The 17,219-nt window shown below is 38.7% G+C and overlaps 1 protein-coding gene across 1 annotated transcript in view; it reads right to left on the minus strand.

The window, feature by feature from the left end:
- Window positions 1-937: 937 nt before the first annotated feature.
- The window catches only part of LOC116101019 (solute carrier family 22 member 19), a 36,426-nt gene continuing 20,144 nt past the window's right edge, over window positions 938-17,219 (minus strand). Inside the window, exons 6-10 of the mRNA XM_031384718.1 lie at window positions 10,118-10,233; window positions 6,166-6,380; window positions 3,293-3,401; window positions 2,081-2,284; window positions 938-1,177 (exon numbers count right to left, since the gene is read on the minus strand). Coding sequence (XP_031240578.1) covers window positions 1,120-1,177; window positions 2,081-2,284; window positions 3,293-3,401; window positions 6,166-6,380; window positions 10,118-10,233 — 702 coding nt within the window. The 3' untranslated portion in view covers window positions 938-1,119. The remainder of the gene's footprint in view (window positions 1,178-2,080; window positions 2,285-3,292; window positions 3,402-6,165; window positions 6,381-10,117; window positions 10,234-17,219) is intronic.

The raw sequence follows: 17,219 nt of genomic DNA on the forward strand, positions 1-17,219 counted from the left end.
GGCAGATGTCTGACTGTTGTATGACAGACTTTCCCTGGGAAATACACAGTGTACTCACCCCAGAAGATAACCCATGAAGAACACAGTAGTTGCAATAAAGACTGCCTTGGTTGTGACTCTCCTTCAGCTGAGCTGATTCCTCAGACCTTGCCTTGCTACAGATAACCACACCTCTCTGCCCTTGTCCTGCTAATTGCCACGCTTCTGTCCAAGTTCCAGTTACGCCGGAAGTCCCACCTCCAGAGACTGAAGGAGAAGTTGCTGATTGGGCCAAGTTGCTGATGAATTTGGGGGAGGAGTTTTGCATCAGCTATTCTACCTGGTTTTGCTTGTAACAATGTTTACTGAATGAAAGATGGCTGATTGAAAAAGATCTGTGTTTGGCTAATTTTTACGAATCCGTCCCGCAGTTCTGGTACCCCAAAATGGTTTTCCAGGACCTTGACCCCATTTCAGAAAACCCATTCGTACTTATGGCTGGTGGATGGCTACACTTGGTGATTTGTTGGGGTTACTAACAGGAATTTGGGTGAAAGGTTACTTACAGGGACAGGGATGGCTCAAAAACAGGAGCTACATCACTGAAAAGCCCCTCGATATTTTATGAGAGTTGTCACTGTGGGGACTTTCTGAACAGGCTCTGGGCAGTTCAGTAGTCAAATATCGGCTTCCAAGCTTGGCTGCTCAGTCTCCTCCCACTACCATTTACTTCTTTAAAAAAGCTAGATAAGGGTCTTCCAGAGCCTTTCAAGTTTTGTTTACCTTCTGAGTCCTCTGAAGCCTCCTTGTACCCTGCTCCCTGCTCTAAGACTTAGAAGGAAGGTTTCAATTCCATTGAACTGCTACCCATCACAAACATGCATTCTATAACTGAAACTTGACCAGTATCATTGACTATAGAAATTTTGGGTCAGAGTTTCTTCAATATATTGTGATCTTCAAATTTCTTTAATATAGTTATTTCATACATGACAAACTGGTATAACTTTAACTCATTATTTATACAATGACTTATATGGAAAAATTTTGCTAATTATATGGGTATAATTCTGGACCACCGTATCCTGAATGATAAGTATTTTTCATCTTTTTCCTTGATCAGAGGTCAGTTGGAATCCTTTATAATGGTGTCTCTTTGGCAACCACATCTTTCTTTGCCTCTTTTGAGGTTTTCCTCCTGGAATAAATACAGCAAACATGATAAACAATAACAAAATGAGAAAGGATACAGAGAAGAGGGATATTATTGCATTCTTTAGAGCAGGCTTATTCTTTACCAATCAGCTTTAGAAAATCCATGATTCTTTACAAAAGGTTGGAATAAAGCTTGTGAATAAAAGACTGAAGTCCCTGGGAACCTTTCTACTTTGGTTATGATGGCATTCTCAAATGAGTTTTGGGAGAAAGCATGGGAAGGACACCAAAGTTTTAAAATTCCTTTCCCTTTCGTGGTCATTTTATAAACTATTCAATTCTTTGCTGACATGAACATTTCATTTCTAGTGGAACCAATATTGTCTGAATCACACAGCAAACACACGATTACTTCCCTGAGATATATTTTCATGAATGGCAGGTTCCTCAGTCTTGTATATAATCTGTAAGCTAGGTACTGACTGTCACATCCCATGTCTATAGAGACTGTTTCTGAAAGTTTACTAGCATTCACTTGGCTGAGGGAGACTTGTTCTGAGGGATGAAATGATATTTATATTTTTGTGTGATTGAAATAACTTCAAGGATATGTGTTCTATAATGTGGCGAAATAGATTGAAGGCACACAACCTTGACAGGGTACATACTTAATAATGGATTAGAGTAAAACAGAGGACATACAAACTTGTATTTATCATTAAATCTTCTAGCACCATATGTCCAGGGCTGGCCTTTGTGATGTAGAGTTTCCAGATACCTATGAAACCCATATAGGAAGGGATGTACAAAAGGTATAGAGATACCAGCACCAGTGACCATATGGGAAAAAGCCTAGTTGTCAGCCTGCTAGTGAGAATGTGACTCTGAATTCTCATTCATCTTCTTCAACAAAGTCCTCTAAGGGAAAGGTAGAGGTTTTACTCACTTATTTTCCACATCCTGGATGGAGTCAGGCAGAGGCTGATTCTTGGTCTCAGGAAGGAGAAGGGCAATGAGGCCACTAAGGAAGGGAAGAACCCCATAGATGATCCAGGGCAAGGAAGCAGAGTATGTTGTGAGGATCATAAACAGAGGAGACAGGGCTGCTCCAGCACTGCCAGCAATTCCAACGACTCCTAAAGCAGTTGACCTTGGAGCATAAAGTATTAATCAGAAGTAATTTAGCAAGTTCACACACACAGAATTTGTGACTTTATATATCACATTAATTACAAGTCAAAGAGTTGTGTAATTGAACTTAAGGATCCTGGTGACTTTTTTTTAACCTTTCAAATTTCTATTTTATTTGGCGGTATTATCTTTTTTGTCAAGGACAAAGTATTAAGACATCTGTTTATTACTTACAATAAAATATGGTGTGGAGAATAAGTTCTACATGTTTTCTGTCATGTTTGTATGCTACACTTTAGCATTCACGTATGCATACGTGTGTGGGGCCATAGGTATAGATTATGAAACTAGAAAAAGTAATCATGGGAGGGGAAGAGGTGGTTTTAATTAGTAGGAGGGATTTGTAGTACATATGTGACATGAAAGGAAAAGGGGGCATTGAGGGGTAGACTGGGACTATAAGTAGGGATGGAGGGATGGGGGAAGTTAGATGGATAAAAGATAGAATCTGAAAATGTTATATTGAGCCAAAGTTTTCTATGGTAGTTTAAAGGCCATCATCATCATCATCATCATCATCATCATCATCATCATCACCACCACCACCACCATCAGCAGCAGCAACAACAGCAAAGGCATGAAGATAGGAGGTATATCAGTGTGGAAGAAGGGAGTTAGCAAGAGTGGACAGAGATAAGAGAAGGCAATGAAGAGTGAATGTCATCATACCTGCATGAAATTGTAAAGAATTAAAAATGTACACAACAAAAGGCCAATACAAAATAAAACATTTAAAAAGCTATACTTCTTTAAGAACCTAAGTTTTTCTAGGTGGCTCCAGATTGTATAGGAGAGCTGACTCATGATATTGGTCTAAAACCTATCTGGCATAAGGTAACTTTTCAGAACACTGAGGCCATTCCTGTTAGCACCACAACTGATTGATTAACTCCCCAGCAGCTTTGCTCTTGTCCTTTCAGTAAAAGTGAATGAACTGAGAAAAGTCTGCTCTGACCTTGAGTCATACCTGATTATGGTGGGGACTAGCTCATTTGCATGCACAAGAGTACTCGTTATAGAGGCAGAAGAAATTGCTCCTCCTAATGTTGGCAAAATTACACGCAGGATCTGCATTTCTGGAGATAGGAAGATGGGGGAGAGTCTAGTGAGACAGACAGATAAATCTGAGTGTAGAAATGTACAGTTCTCCAGCCCCGAATGGAATATAATTAATTTCATTGTGAGTCTGTGTAGATCTAGCATATAGTGGAGGAAGACTACAGAGAGGTTGGAATTGCCCATGACTACAGGATGAGAATGGGACATATCTGTATAGATTGCTTTATGATGAAGAAAAGCTTCAGGAAAAAACTTGGATATTGTATCTCTGATGTTTGCTCATGACATGGAGAGCACAGTGAACGCAGAAGATCATATACACCCTTTTCTCTCTAGGGTCTCAGAAATCCTTCACATAGAATGTAGGACTGTCATGGGGAAGATTACAGAGGACCGTCAACTCATTCAGATGCACACAGCATTTAAATCTATGTGCCATATTATAGAGTGGAAGGATGGAAGGTCTATAGTGGTGAAGGCTGGGAACTGACTTGATCTGGCATAATGTCTAAAGATTCAAGGATAAGGACTACTGTTGGAAAACTCAGTTAGAAAACGGTTCATTGGGTCAATTTCTACTCAATTAAGAAAGTCTCATAAATCCCAGCACTCACATGCTATGTCACAACCACCTGTAGTTTAGTTTCCAGTGGACCTGATGCCCTCTTCTGGTCTCTGTGGATACTAGGCACACATATGATATATGCACATACATGCAGGCAAAACTCTCATACTCATAAAAGAATCTGATTTTTAAAAAGGCTCGTGAAAGCTTTATACATTGTAGTGTTTCTTGAGGTAAGGCAGAAAACTGACATCACAGCTGACATTGAAAAGTCACCACTGCTGTTTTGGGATTTTATGAAAATGTGCAAAGCTTGGTGACCACCTGGATACTTCCTCCTGACACACATTCATTTGACTCAGGGAAGTCAATTCTAACACTCCTGGGGCTTAGTCCATTCCTACTTCTTTGTCTTTTTTTTGAGTTTTAGCACAAGTGAGGTTTCTTTTCTTGAGACAACTCTCTAATCTAGGGTTGGACTCATGGTTATATAAAGTGAGAATCATAGGTAGATACACACAGTTCTGAAAATAAATGGTCATTGAAGCTAAAGTAATGGGATCCTATGGGACACAGGAAGTAACTGTGTTTTGGTCAGAATTATAAGGCCTTAACCAATATAATTGCTATGGAAATTTATAATTAATCAATAATTGATCCATTGTTAACCTAAAAACATTTGGAAATAACTGTGGCCAATTCCCAGGTACTTCTTGCATGCCATAAAGACAAATGTCTGAACAAAAATTTACTGAAAATTTGATGGTTCTCACACTCTCCTAAAGGAAAAATATGTCCTCAATGCCTAGACTGCTTATAGCAAATCACAGTATACCTTTCTCCTGATTTCTTTCTTTTTTTTTTAATTAGATGTTTTCTTTATTTACAATATCTTCTTTCCCAGGTTCCCTTCCAAAAGAAAAAATAAAAATAAAATAAGAACCCCCCAAACTAAAACAATCCCTTGTTCCCTCCCCCCTCTCCCTGCTCACCACCCACCCTCTCCCACTTTTTGGCCTTAGTATTCCCCTACACTGGGGCATAGAACCTTCACAGGGCCAAGGTCCTCTCCTCCCATTGATGACCGACTTGGCCATCCTCTGCTATACACATGCTGCTGGAGCCATGAGTCCCCCCATGTGTACTCTTTGGTTGGAGTTTAGTCCCTGGGAGCTCTGAGGGTACTAGTTAGTTCATATTGTTGTTCATGCTAAGGGGCTGCAAACCCTTTAGCTCCTTGGGTCCTTTCTCTAGCTCCTTCATTGGAGAGCCTGCACTCAGCCTAATGGTTGGCTGTGAGCCTCTACTTCTGTATTAGTCAGGTATTGTCAGAGCCTCTCAGGACACAGCTGTTCAACATCCTTAGTCACCGGGGAAATGCAAATCAAAACAACCCTGAGATTCTACCTCACATCAGTCAGAATGGCTAGGATAAAAAAAACTCAGGTGACAGCAGATGCTGGCGAGGTTGTGGAGAAAGAGGAACACTCCTTCATTGCTTGTGGAATTGCAAGCTGGTACAACCACTCTGGAAATCAGTTTGACGTTTTCTCAGAAAATTGGACATAGTACTACCTGAGGACCCAGGTATACCACTCCTGGGCATATATCCAGAAGATGCTCCAACATGTAATAAGGATACATGCTCCACCATGTTCATAGCAGCCTTATTTATAATAGCCAGAAACTGGAAACAACCCAGATGTCTATCAACAGAGGAATGGATACAGAAAACGTGGTACATCTACACAATGGAGTACTACTCAGCTATTAAAAACAATGAATTTATGAAATTCCTGGGGAAATGGATGGACCTGGAGAACATCATCTTGAGTGAGGTAACCCAATCACAAAAGAACACACAAGGTATGCATTCTCTGATAAGTGGATATTAGCCTAGAAGATCAGAATATACAAAGTACAAACCATAAACCATAAGAAACTCAAGAAGAAGGAAGCCCAAAATGAGGATACTTCATTCCTTCTTAAAAGAGGAAACAAAATACCCATGGAAGGAGTTGTAGAGGCTAACTTTGGAGCAGGGACTAAAGGAAGGACAATTCAGAGACTGCTCCAACGGGGAATCCTACCCATATTCAGTCATCAAATCTAGACACTATTGTGGATGTCTCCTGATTTCTTACAGATAGGATCTGAAAAATTCTGAAGAAAAGGGTAGATGCACTTTCTTTGTTCATCCTGTGTCCTTTTCTCACCTTGAGGCAAAAATGCAATAGCCAGAATGAAGCTTCCCATCATAGACATGAAAATCAGTTGGGTTATTCTGCGGCCCATGTAGTCCATTGAAAAATTTCCAAGAACATTGGCTGGGATGCATACCACACCATAAAGACACTGCAGTAGGAACACATTATTGCTCAGGTATTGGAGGTTGATAAGCAGGCCTAAAAAAGATATCACTGACAAAAATCTGTAGGGAACAAAGAAAAAAGTGGTATCATAAGGCTTGGAATACTTGCCCTACACATGATAATTTAGTTAGCTTAGGTAGCTCATTTTAGTTAAAATATTGAGGCATATGTTTTCTGGAAAACTTGGGAGATAATTTTGTAATCACAAAGATATTCTATGATAATGAATATTTCACACTGCTGTTTTTTAAGGGGTTAGGGAATTCTTGGGATTCAAGCTGGGTCCATTCAGGATTTTGGAGTTTTTTTGTATATCTTGAACTTTTTTTTTTTGATGAGAAAAGATACATAATTTCAATTTATTTGAATTTGTTAACATTTAAAAACATATTTTAAGTAAATAGAATTACATCACATTCTTGTTTCCCTTTTGTATGCCAACTTCTCCAAGAGACCTCCTTCAATACTGCAATACCTTTTGTTTTTTTATTTTGTCATATTCTTTAAAATTTATAAAATGTTATAACAATAAAAATGAGTATTATAAAAGTTGTTTGATATAAAACAATCAATTGAACAGTCTTATATAGACTCTTGTCTGCAGCAATACTGAAAATACATATATTTTTCTCAATATAAATTTTAAATAACTCCAAACATATTAGTTGTATATTTTAAAATAATACATTACTGCTAAGTTTTTTTAAATGAACATAAATAGATAAAAGTCTTTTTGGTTGTTTGTTTTGTTTTTAGTAGAGCTTAAAATCTTGGTTCTTACTGTGGTACAAGCCCAAAAGAAGAACAATTTTTAGACATTCGGATTCATTGTAATAAGGCTGTACTTCAATGATCCTCACATCACCAAAGGATTTTACCGCCATAGTAGCTAAGCTAAGAGTTGACAGTTCTGCTGTGCCAAGGAATGAATTGTAGGCATGATTTTGGATACAGATATCCTGCTATGGTCAAAGCTATTTGGCTGGGGCTATTGTCTTCATTCTCAGCCTACAGAGAACAGGTAACATTCATTTAAGAAGTGGTGTGTGTATTGAGATGGTCTATCCATGAAGTCATTCACCAACTGTTCAATGAACAATGGTTCTACGTGGAGGGTGGCACAGACATTAGGTGAGGGTAAGAATCTGGTTCATTGACTGTGATGATTTTGAAAAGCATTCATCTCAGAGAAAGAGTAACTTATAAAGTCCTCTTCTTCAAAATTGGTACAATAGTTGCAAACATTAAGCAAAGCATTTAGTCTCATTCTTTGTTGTTCTCTTACAAGCCACTTCCCAAGTTAATTGTCTATGTTTCTTTTGGCTGTATAAGTAATTTTGAAATATGTAAGATGTTCTGAAAACCATAGTATAGTGTAAAAATATCAAATAAACAATCCTACTAATAGAGAGGCTGAGATAGGAGAAGCATGATTTCAAGACCATTATGTGGAACCCAGCAAGAGACTGTCATGTACAAACAAGGAGAAAGTGTATATGGATTGTATAATATTGGACCTATTTCTCCAATTACCAAATTAGAGAGACCATTGGATGACAGTCAACAAGTTTCTAATTCCTCATATTTTTGGATTTCAATCGATTAGGATATGTTGGTAATATTAGTTTTCATATTAAGATATTAGGAAAAAGTAATTGTTACTTCCTGTTATTTTTGCTGTAAGAGGTAGAATTAGGCTTGTATGGATTTGTTGAAAGATTGCTTTCTTGCTTCTTCGAGGGTGTAGTTTTGCTCCTTATGTTGGTGTTTTCTACCTATTATCCTTTGTAGGGCTGGATTTGTGGAAAAATATGTAAATTTCATTTTGTCATGGAATATCTTTTCCCCATCTATGGTAATCGAGTGTTTTGCTGGGTATAGTAGCTTGGGCTGGCATTTGTGTTCTCTTAGGGTCTGTATGACATCTACCCAGGATCTTCTAGCTTTCATAGTCTCTGGTGAGAAGTCTGGTGTAATTCTGATAGGCCTGCCTTTGTATGCTACTTGACCTTTTTCCTTTACTGCTTTTAAAATTCTTTCTTTGTTTAGTGCATTTGGTGTTTTGATTATTATGTAATAGGAGGAATTTCTTTTCTGGTCCAGTCTATTTGGAGTTTTGTAGGCTTCTTTTATGTTCATGAGCATCTCTTTCTTTAGGTTAGGGAAGTTTTCTTCTATAATTTTGTTGAAGATATGTACTGGCCCTTTAAGTTGGGAGTCTTCACTCTCCTATACCTATTATCCTTAGGTTTGGTCTTCTCATTGCGTCCTGGATTTCCTGGATGTTTTGGGTTAGGAGCTTTTTGCTTTTTGCATTTTCTTTGACTGTTGTGTCAATATTTTCTAAGGTATCTTCTGCCCCTGAGATTCTCCCTTCTATCTCTTGTATTCTGTTGGTGATACTTGCATCTATGACTCCTGATCTCTTTCTTAGGTTTTGTATCTCCAGGGTTGTCTCTCTTTCTGATTTCTTTATTGTTTCTATTTCCATTTTTAGATACTGGATAGTTTTGTTAATTTCCTTCACCTGTTTGATTGTGTTTTCCTGTGGTTCTTTAAGGGATTTTTGTGTTTCCTCTTTAAGACTCTTACTTGTTTACTTGTGTTCTTCTATATTTCTTTGAAGGAGTTATTTATGTCCTTCTTAAAGTCCTGTATCATCATCATGAGATTTTAGATCTGAATCTTGCTTTTCTGGTGTTATGATATGTCCAGGACTGTCTATCAGAATTGGATTCTGATGATGCCAAGAAACCTTGGTTTCTGTTGCTTATTTTCTTATGCTTGCCTCCTCACATCTGCTTATCTCTAGTTCTACCTGCCCTGGCTAAATCTGACCTGAGCCTAGCCTTCTTGTGATCCTGGTTATGTAAGAAGTCCTCAGAGTCCAGCTGTCTCTGTGATCCTGTGATTCTAGGCCTGTTAGAGCACCTGGGAGGAGGGCTTCCTCTGGGTATTATGAGATTCATTGCAGATTTTGTGCCCAAGGTCTGCTCAGGGCACAGGCCCAGATAGATGGGAAGGAACTCATGCCATTGGGATGTTAGAGTTACTGCATGCCTGGGTCCCACTGGTCCCAGTTGTTCCTGGTGTTGGGACAGATGTGTCTTCCTTACCTCTGATCCTATGATCCTGGGCTTGTTAGAATGTCTGGAAGTAGAGCTTTCTCTGGGTGTTGTGGGACTGGCTGCAGAGTTTGCACACAGGGTCTGCTTAGGGCACTGGCCCAGACAGACTGGAAGGAACCCATGCCACTGGACTGGTGGAGTTCCTGTGTGTCTGGGTCCTGCTGGTCCCAATTATTCCTGGTGTTGGGACAGATGTTGTGTCATATATCTTGATCTTAATGAAAGTTATAACTTTATATCCATATATATACATTGATATGCATATACTTATATAGTTGATGTTCGAAATGGAAACAGACAAATGAGGAAGCTTAGATCCCAAGTTTTCCTATGGCTGAAGTTCTAAGCTACTGGTAATGAACCTTCAGAGTGATTGGATAAACTCATCACAGAACACTTTGCTCTGTTGTTATAGTCCAAACCTTTTGGATCCCTCAGGCTGTAGCAAGTCCTCATCACTTATCTTAAAATTTGTTAATAGGAAAATTAATGTCTATACTGATTTTTGAGACAGGCACTAATATATAGCCTTGGCTAGTTTCCAATTCCATATGTAGACCAAACTGACATCAAATTCACATACATCTTCTTGCCTCTGTCTCCTGAGTGTTTGATTAAAAGCATGAGTCATTACTACACCGTTTTAAGAAGCTCAGTGTGAAGCCTACCTTACAAAAGATATGATACAGATCCACTTGCGAAGGTTGGGCGTACGGAACAAGTCCAGTGCAGAGGGTTTTGTCTGTGCTGCCTCCAGCTCCTCCTTCGTGGTAGTTTTCACAACCTTCAACAATATTGACAAACTGTTGTCACAAAATGGTAAACATTGTGATACATGCTGGTAACATATAGAAGACTAGATCTCCTCTCTTTCTCTCTCTCTCTCTCTCTCTCTTTCTCTCTCTCTCTCTCTCTCACACACACACACACAGACACACACATGCACAGAGTCTCCTAAATATGTGAATTTAATCTGCTAATGGATAACCATGGAAATATACAACCTCAGGGTGGTGGTGGGGTAGGTGGGAGGCTGGGGGACCCTCTAGAATGTACCAGAGATCTGTGAGGTGAGAGACTCTCAGGACTCAAAGGGAGGGACCTTAGATGAAATGCCCTACAGTAGGGAGAGGGAACTTATAGAGTTCACCTCCAGTAGAAAAACAGGGCATCAAGTGGGGGGATGGGGTTGTCATTCCACAGTCAAAAACTCTGACCTATAATTGTTCCAGTCTAAAAGAAATGCAGGAACAAAAAATGCAGAAGAGACTGAGGGAAAGGAGGTCCAGTGACTGGCCCAAATTGGGCCATCTCAAGGGTGGGGCTCCACGGCCTGACACTATTACTGATGCTATGGTGTGCTTTCTGACATGATCCTAGCATGGCTGCCCTCCAAGAGGCCCAACAAGCAGCTGACACAGATGCTTACACCCAATCAATGGACTGAAGTCAGGGACTCCTGTGGTTGAATTAGGGAAAGGCTGGAAGAAGTTGAAGAAGAGGGGGACCCCATAGGAAGACCAGCAGTCTCAACTAACCTGGGTCCCTGAGATCTTTCAATCACTGAACCACCAACCAGACAGCATACACTAGCTTTTATGAGACCACCTACAAATATACAGCAGAGGATTTCCTGGTCTGGCTACAGTGAGGGACTATGTACCTAACCCTTGAAGGATCTGAGACCCCAGAGGGTTGGAAGGGCATGTGGGGTGGGAAGTGGGGACATCTTCTTGGAGACAAGGGGGAGTAGGAGGAGTGAGGTGAGGAACTGTTGGAGGGCAGACCAGGAGGGGATAACAACTGGACTGTTAAAAAAAGATTAAAGATAATTAAAAAATAAAATAAAATAAATAGACATAAAAATAAAAATATAATTAAATAATTTGCATCCTTTCCTTTCCTCCCTCTACCCCATTGTATGCACCCCACTTGCTATTTCTCAAATACATGGCTTATATTTCTTTAATTATTGTTACACACACACACAAACACACATATACATACACAGATTCTCCTAAATATTATGAATTTAATTTGCTCATTGATAACCAATTTGGGGCTCTTCCCTAGGGAGTCTTTTGCTTTGAGCATTCCTTAGTTTGCTGCAGATCTTTGTCTACAGTTGAGGCTCCATGGAATTCCCTTCTTACATTGGTGGAAAGATTGTAAGAGCAAGAGAAACAGAAAATTTTCTGTGAGATTTTTCTCTCCTAGATATGTCAGAGGAGCTACATTCATAAAGTCTCAGCATAGTTGTTTAAATGAAACCTGAACAAGGATGCCATCAATATACATGTTAACACAGAAGGAGGAAACCCACTGATTTTTAATGATTGGAAAAAAAATACTGTTAGGCTGGACATTGTAGTGGACTCCTTTAGTTCTAGCACTTGGAAAGCAGATGCAGGAGGGCAACATGCCTCAACCTCCAACCTTTTCCAAAAGGAAAACAAATAGTTTCAAGAGGATCAATTCTTTGCAGAGAGTGTTTATTTTCACATTGTGGTTATTTTATTTTGAAGCGTATCATGGCATGCTATGTCTCTATGAGTAGCATGTTTAGACTAAAGTCAGAAGATGATATTAGATTAAGTTGTTTGTTAGAGAGATCTGGAAGAGTTTGCTGGTGTAGGGTAGCAGAATATTAGAATGCTGTGAACAGATCTAAATGGATGATTCTGGTGGGAGGTCAGAAGATTAGAATTCTGATAGAAATGTGAATAGTGAAGGTCTGTGTCATGAGATTTCATGAGATTCCGCTGGATGTGGAGAGAGTTCTTTTGTTCCTGTTGAGATCTGGGCTTGGCTTACTCCACCTGAAATTGTCTGGAAAATCACTCTGCTTGGTCCCCGGTTCTTGTGAATTCTCCAATCCCTGCCAAGACCTTGCCCTGTCTAGCCTCACCTACAGTTATATTGTCACATAGTTCCTCTGGCCCCCATAAGTTTCCTGGACCCCACAAAATAGACTCATGTTCAGTAAGAAATTCCATCTCAGCATCAGCTATACTCTTGGCCCTGCTTCCCTGGGTCACCTTCAACTCATAAGCCCAATAACTCATCTTGAGATTTAAACTAAAATATCCACCAAAACCAAAAGGACCTAACAGACATCTGCAGAATGTTTCACCTAAACACCAGTGAATACATATTCTTTACAACAACTCTTGGGGATGTGTCCAAAATGGGCCACATATTAGGGTTCAAAGCAAGCCACAACAAATATAGTAGTATTGAAATAATACCCTTTATTTTATCTGACCACAATGGAGTAAAGCTAAATAGCAGCAGCAAGAAACAAAAGATGCACAAATTCATGGTGATTAAATCACACACCACTGAATGACAAATGAGTCACTGAAGACAGTAAGAAGAAAAAAGTCTCTAGAACTGAACAGAAATCAACACATAGTTTACAGGAATGTACAGAGCACCACAAAGGCAGTCCTGACAGGAAAGTTTATAGCCTGAATACCCATAACATTTTTGAAAAATCCCAGACAAATTCTTTATAGACTTAAAGCTTTGGAAAAACAAGAACAATGCAAACTTGAAGCAACTAGATGTGTGAAATGATTAAGATCAGAATAGAAATTAGTGAATAGTGTTAAACAAGAATACAAAGAATCAATGAAACTAAGAGCTGGTCCTTTAAAAAGATAAACAAGACTAATGAAGTCCTATTCATGTTAATGAAAAGAAAGAGTTAATGTCTGAATAAAGTTAGAGATGAAAAGGGAGACACTAAACAGATACTAATAAAATTCAGAAAATCATAAAGAAACAAATATAGTATCAAATTATATAACATAAAAATGTAGGTGAAATTATAGATGCATAATGACTACCAAAATTAAAATAAGATAAAATGAATAATTTAAAGAAATATACAAACTGCCAAGGTTCACATGGATTTGCTGTAGAATTTCCAATATTCAACGAAAAACTAATACCAACACCATTCAAGTTATTCCATAAAATAAAGGGGAAGGAAGGCTTATGAAGTTTTTTTATGAAGCCAGAATGATCCTGATGCCAAAAGCTTCTCAACAAAACAGTGGCCAACAGAATTAAAAATCATCATGGTCAACTTGGGTTCAGAGATTCAGGGTTGTTACAACATAGGTAAATTAATAAATATAATTACATAAAAGGACTCAAGACAAATCACATAATTTATCTTAATAGAGAAAAAGTGTTCAACAAAATCTAATATCTCTTCAGTATTGAAGTCATGGAGAGGCTAGGAATGGACCATATCTCAATATAGTAAAGACTAGTATAAAATAATAATATATAATATAACATAGTGAGGGTTAGTATATCACTAACCTGTATATGACCTTGTTGGTTTCTTTTCTATCATTTGGTAAGCGTCCTGACAAAAACAACTCAAGAGAGAAAGGTTTGTTTTGGATTGCAATTCCACAGGGTCAGAGACCATTATGGTAAGGAAGACATAGAGGCAGGGATAGGAAATTGGTTGAGAACACTGCACATACATACACAGGAAGCAGAGAGGGATAAACAAGGAGGACCAATCTATAAAGTCTCAAAGCCGACCACCAGTGGCTTAGTTTATTCAGTAAACCTCCACCTAAATGTTTCATAACCTTCATGAAGATTGTAACCAGCTGAGGATCAAGTAGTGAGACACACAAACCTGTAAGGGACATTTATACAGAAACCACAAGATGCCCCTGGCCTCCATAAGCACATGGCCAGCTCATGATACAAAACACATTTACTACAACTTCAAAAATCCTCATAATTTAACAGTTCCAACTTTGTTCAAAAGTTTAAAGCCTCTTCTGGGACTCAAGGCAATCTTTTAATTCTGACCCCCAGCAGAAACAGAAATGAAGTCTATATCAGCACAATAGCATGTAGTATGCATTCCTATTTCAAAAGAGAAGAATCATGGCATAGTGAGGAGATCATAGGTCAAAGCCAAGACCAAATAACCCAGCCAGAAATCATCAAATCCTATAGCTCCATGTACAATGTCTGAGACTTTAGTTTTAAGGGGATTAGATGGTGGTACACCTCACGCTATATATTGTTTATCATACATAACTTCTATCTTAAGTTAGTTCCACTCAGTGCATGTGACTTTTATTGTCAAATATTCCACAGTTCAGGTTCATACAATGGCCTGTCAAGGTCACACTGCAGCGACTCCAACTCTGCCCCACATTGTCTGGTTTCTTCTGATATATATAATTGTGAAACATCTTCAGGAACAACTCTATCTTAGATTCTTAGCAACTGCAAAGCCAACACCAATATCATGCTACCAAATACTGTTACCTGCTAAGGATGGAGCTTGGTCTTGTTGGATTATACTTATATCTGCTTCCATATGTCTGTCCTTGGTGGATATCTTACCAGGCAGCTGCCTTTGAGGAACAGGAAATCCTATGAACTGCATTATCAGTTCAAGCTTTATACTTTTAAGTAAGTTGGAATTTTCACAAGTGAAAGTCTTGTGATATGTAGGGTCTTACCCCCATGGTGTGTTTTTCCACTGTTCCAGATAAACGAGATATTATTTAGCAATTTCAGCTTCTTTTTTCATAACATGCATAGGTTGCAAAGTTTAAGTTTCTTGACTTCTTTGCTTCTTCACAAACTGCTCATTTTTTCCCCCTTTTCCACTGCAGACCTGTATAACGCACTAAAGACTAGCTGTATGATAGTCAGAAATGGTCTCTTGTTTTAAAAAATTCTTCATCAAACATATTCATCAATTATTTTTAAGTTTTCCAGCCACACCAGAATGGTCTGTTGTCAGCTTATACTATACATACTATTATAGCTAAAAGTTCAAAGTCTTCCAGATTTTTCCCACAAATGAGTTTCAACTGTCTAAGGGTTACATGGTCAGGATAATCACAGCAATGACCCCACTCCTGGTACTATTTTTCTGTTGTTGTGATAGAGGTACTCCAACAAAAGAAATATAAGAAAGTAAGGATTTATCTTGGTTCATAGTTTCAGAATATAGTCTTTTATCATGGGGAAATTATGGCAGCAGGAAATTGATGACGCATCTGAACATACTGTATTTGCATGTGAGAAGCAGAAAGCAACGAATGCTCATGCTTATCTAGCTTCCTCCTTTTTATGTAATTGGGGACACAAGTCCAAGAAATGTTGCTGTTATTTTTTGGATTTTCTGTTATTTCAGTTAATCTAATCAAGACAATCCTAAGATCAGTCCCAAGAGGCCAACCTAATCAAAATGTTTAAAGAGAAGAATTCCTGGGAACTTATCTCTTAGGATACTTTCAAGTTTACAATCAAAATTACTACCATACAATTTTATTTAGATTTACTAACAGAACTAATGTTAAAACCTATCTAAATATTGTAAGACATAGAAAAATCAAGCTAGAATTGATTTGGAAACTTCATTCCTGCTGGCTAGCTTTTGCAGCACTGGAAGGTGTTATGTAGGCTACTCTAGATGACAATAAAATTACCATCATAATTTTAGTCCGCTGTGGATAGTCAGGCTACATGATTGATCATTTCTTGTCAAGATGTACTCACTGGTATATCAATGACATCACTGTCATGATGGTAACCAGATAACTTTGTAATTGTGTTTGAGGCCTTCTAACAGGAGGGTTTTTTAAATTAATTATTTTATTTATTTATATCCCAAATGTTGCTCACTTCTGGTCTCTCTTCACAGAGTTCTTCCTTCTATCACCTGTCCCCTTCTCCTCTGAGAGGGTAACCTCCTGAGTATCCTACCACTCTGGGACATCAAGTCTCTCCAGGATTAGGAGCATTTTCTCCCTCTGCTAATACACGCCAGGGGCCTTGGAGCAGCCGTTTATATTATTTGGTTGGTGGCTCAGTCTCTGGGAGCTCTTAGGGGTCTAGGTTAGACACTAACCTAGACACTGTTGGTCTTCCTATGAGGTTGCTATCCCTTTCAGTTCCTTCAATCTTTCCCCTAACTCTTCCATAGGGGTCCTAACAGGAGGGGATTTTTATTGGTGCTTTAAACCCTTTCAAAAGCCCACAACTGTGAATGTCACAGACCTTAGTGGAGGAGCTTATTATAGTTAGTTTGCTAATAGAAATGATATTCCAATAGAATTGCCTTCCAAATGCTTTTGCTCATTTCTATAGATTAAGTATTTGGACAGAGAAGCTTCTCTTTCTGTAGTTGTTGACAGTTACTGCAGGGTCATAACTGGTCAATGTGCTGAGAATAAGCTACTGTTCAATATTCAGTCATAAATTCAGTCTATATCACCCTGCCCAAAAAAATCCAGGGAACACTGTGAAAGTGGGAGCAGAGAAAAGATCAAAGGCAGTGGAAGGGGTAAAGTGATATGTAGTGTTGTCTTCTTGGCCTCTCGTGACCATTTTAAATTCTCAGCATCTATGCTTATGACCTGCATGAGAGTAGGCCATCAACTTCCATAATGGAGAGTAGAGAAGTTCATGAAGCCCTACCTCTCCTTGAGGATTTACAGGTAGTTGTTATTGCTAATGAGGAAAGGCTTGTACATTTCTCCTGAGGATGAAATGAGGATGAAATGGTTGCTGGGAGACACGAGATAGCCATGTGTTAAGTTGCCCAAGCTATTGTAATTAAATTTTCACAATTCAGAATGATTCTGTTAGAAAGTTTGATTAAAATTACTCGATGAGAGAGAGATTGATTAAAGTAGAATTAAAGTAGGAATGTGATACCACCCACAGAGGGTTAGGCCCTTTCACATCAATCCCTGATCAAGAAAAGGC

The sequence above is a fragment of the Mastomys coucha genome, unplaced genomic scaffold, assembly GCF_008632895.1.
Source record: "Mastomys coucha isolate ucsf_1 unplaced genomic scaffold, UCSF_Mcou_1 pScaffold21, whole genome shotgun sequence".
NCBI classification, from domain to species: Eukaryota; Metazoa; Chordata; class Mammalia; order Rodentia; family Muridae; genus Mastomys; species Mastomys coucha.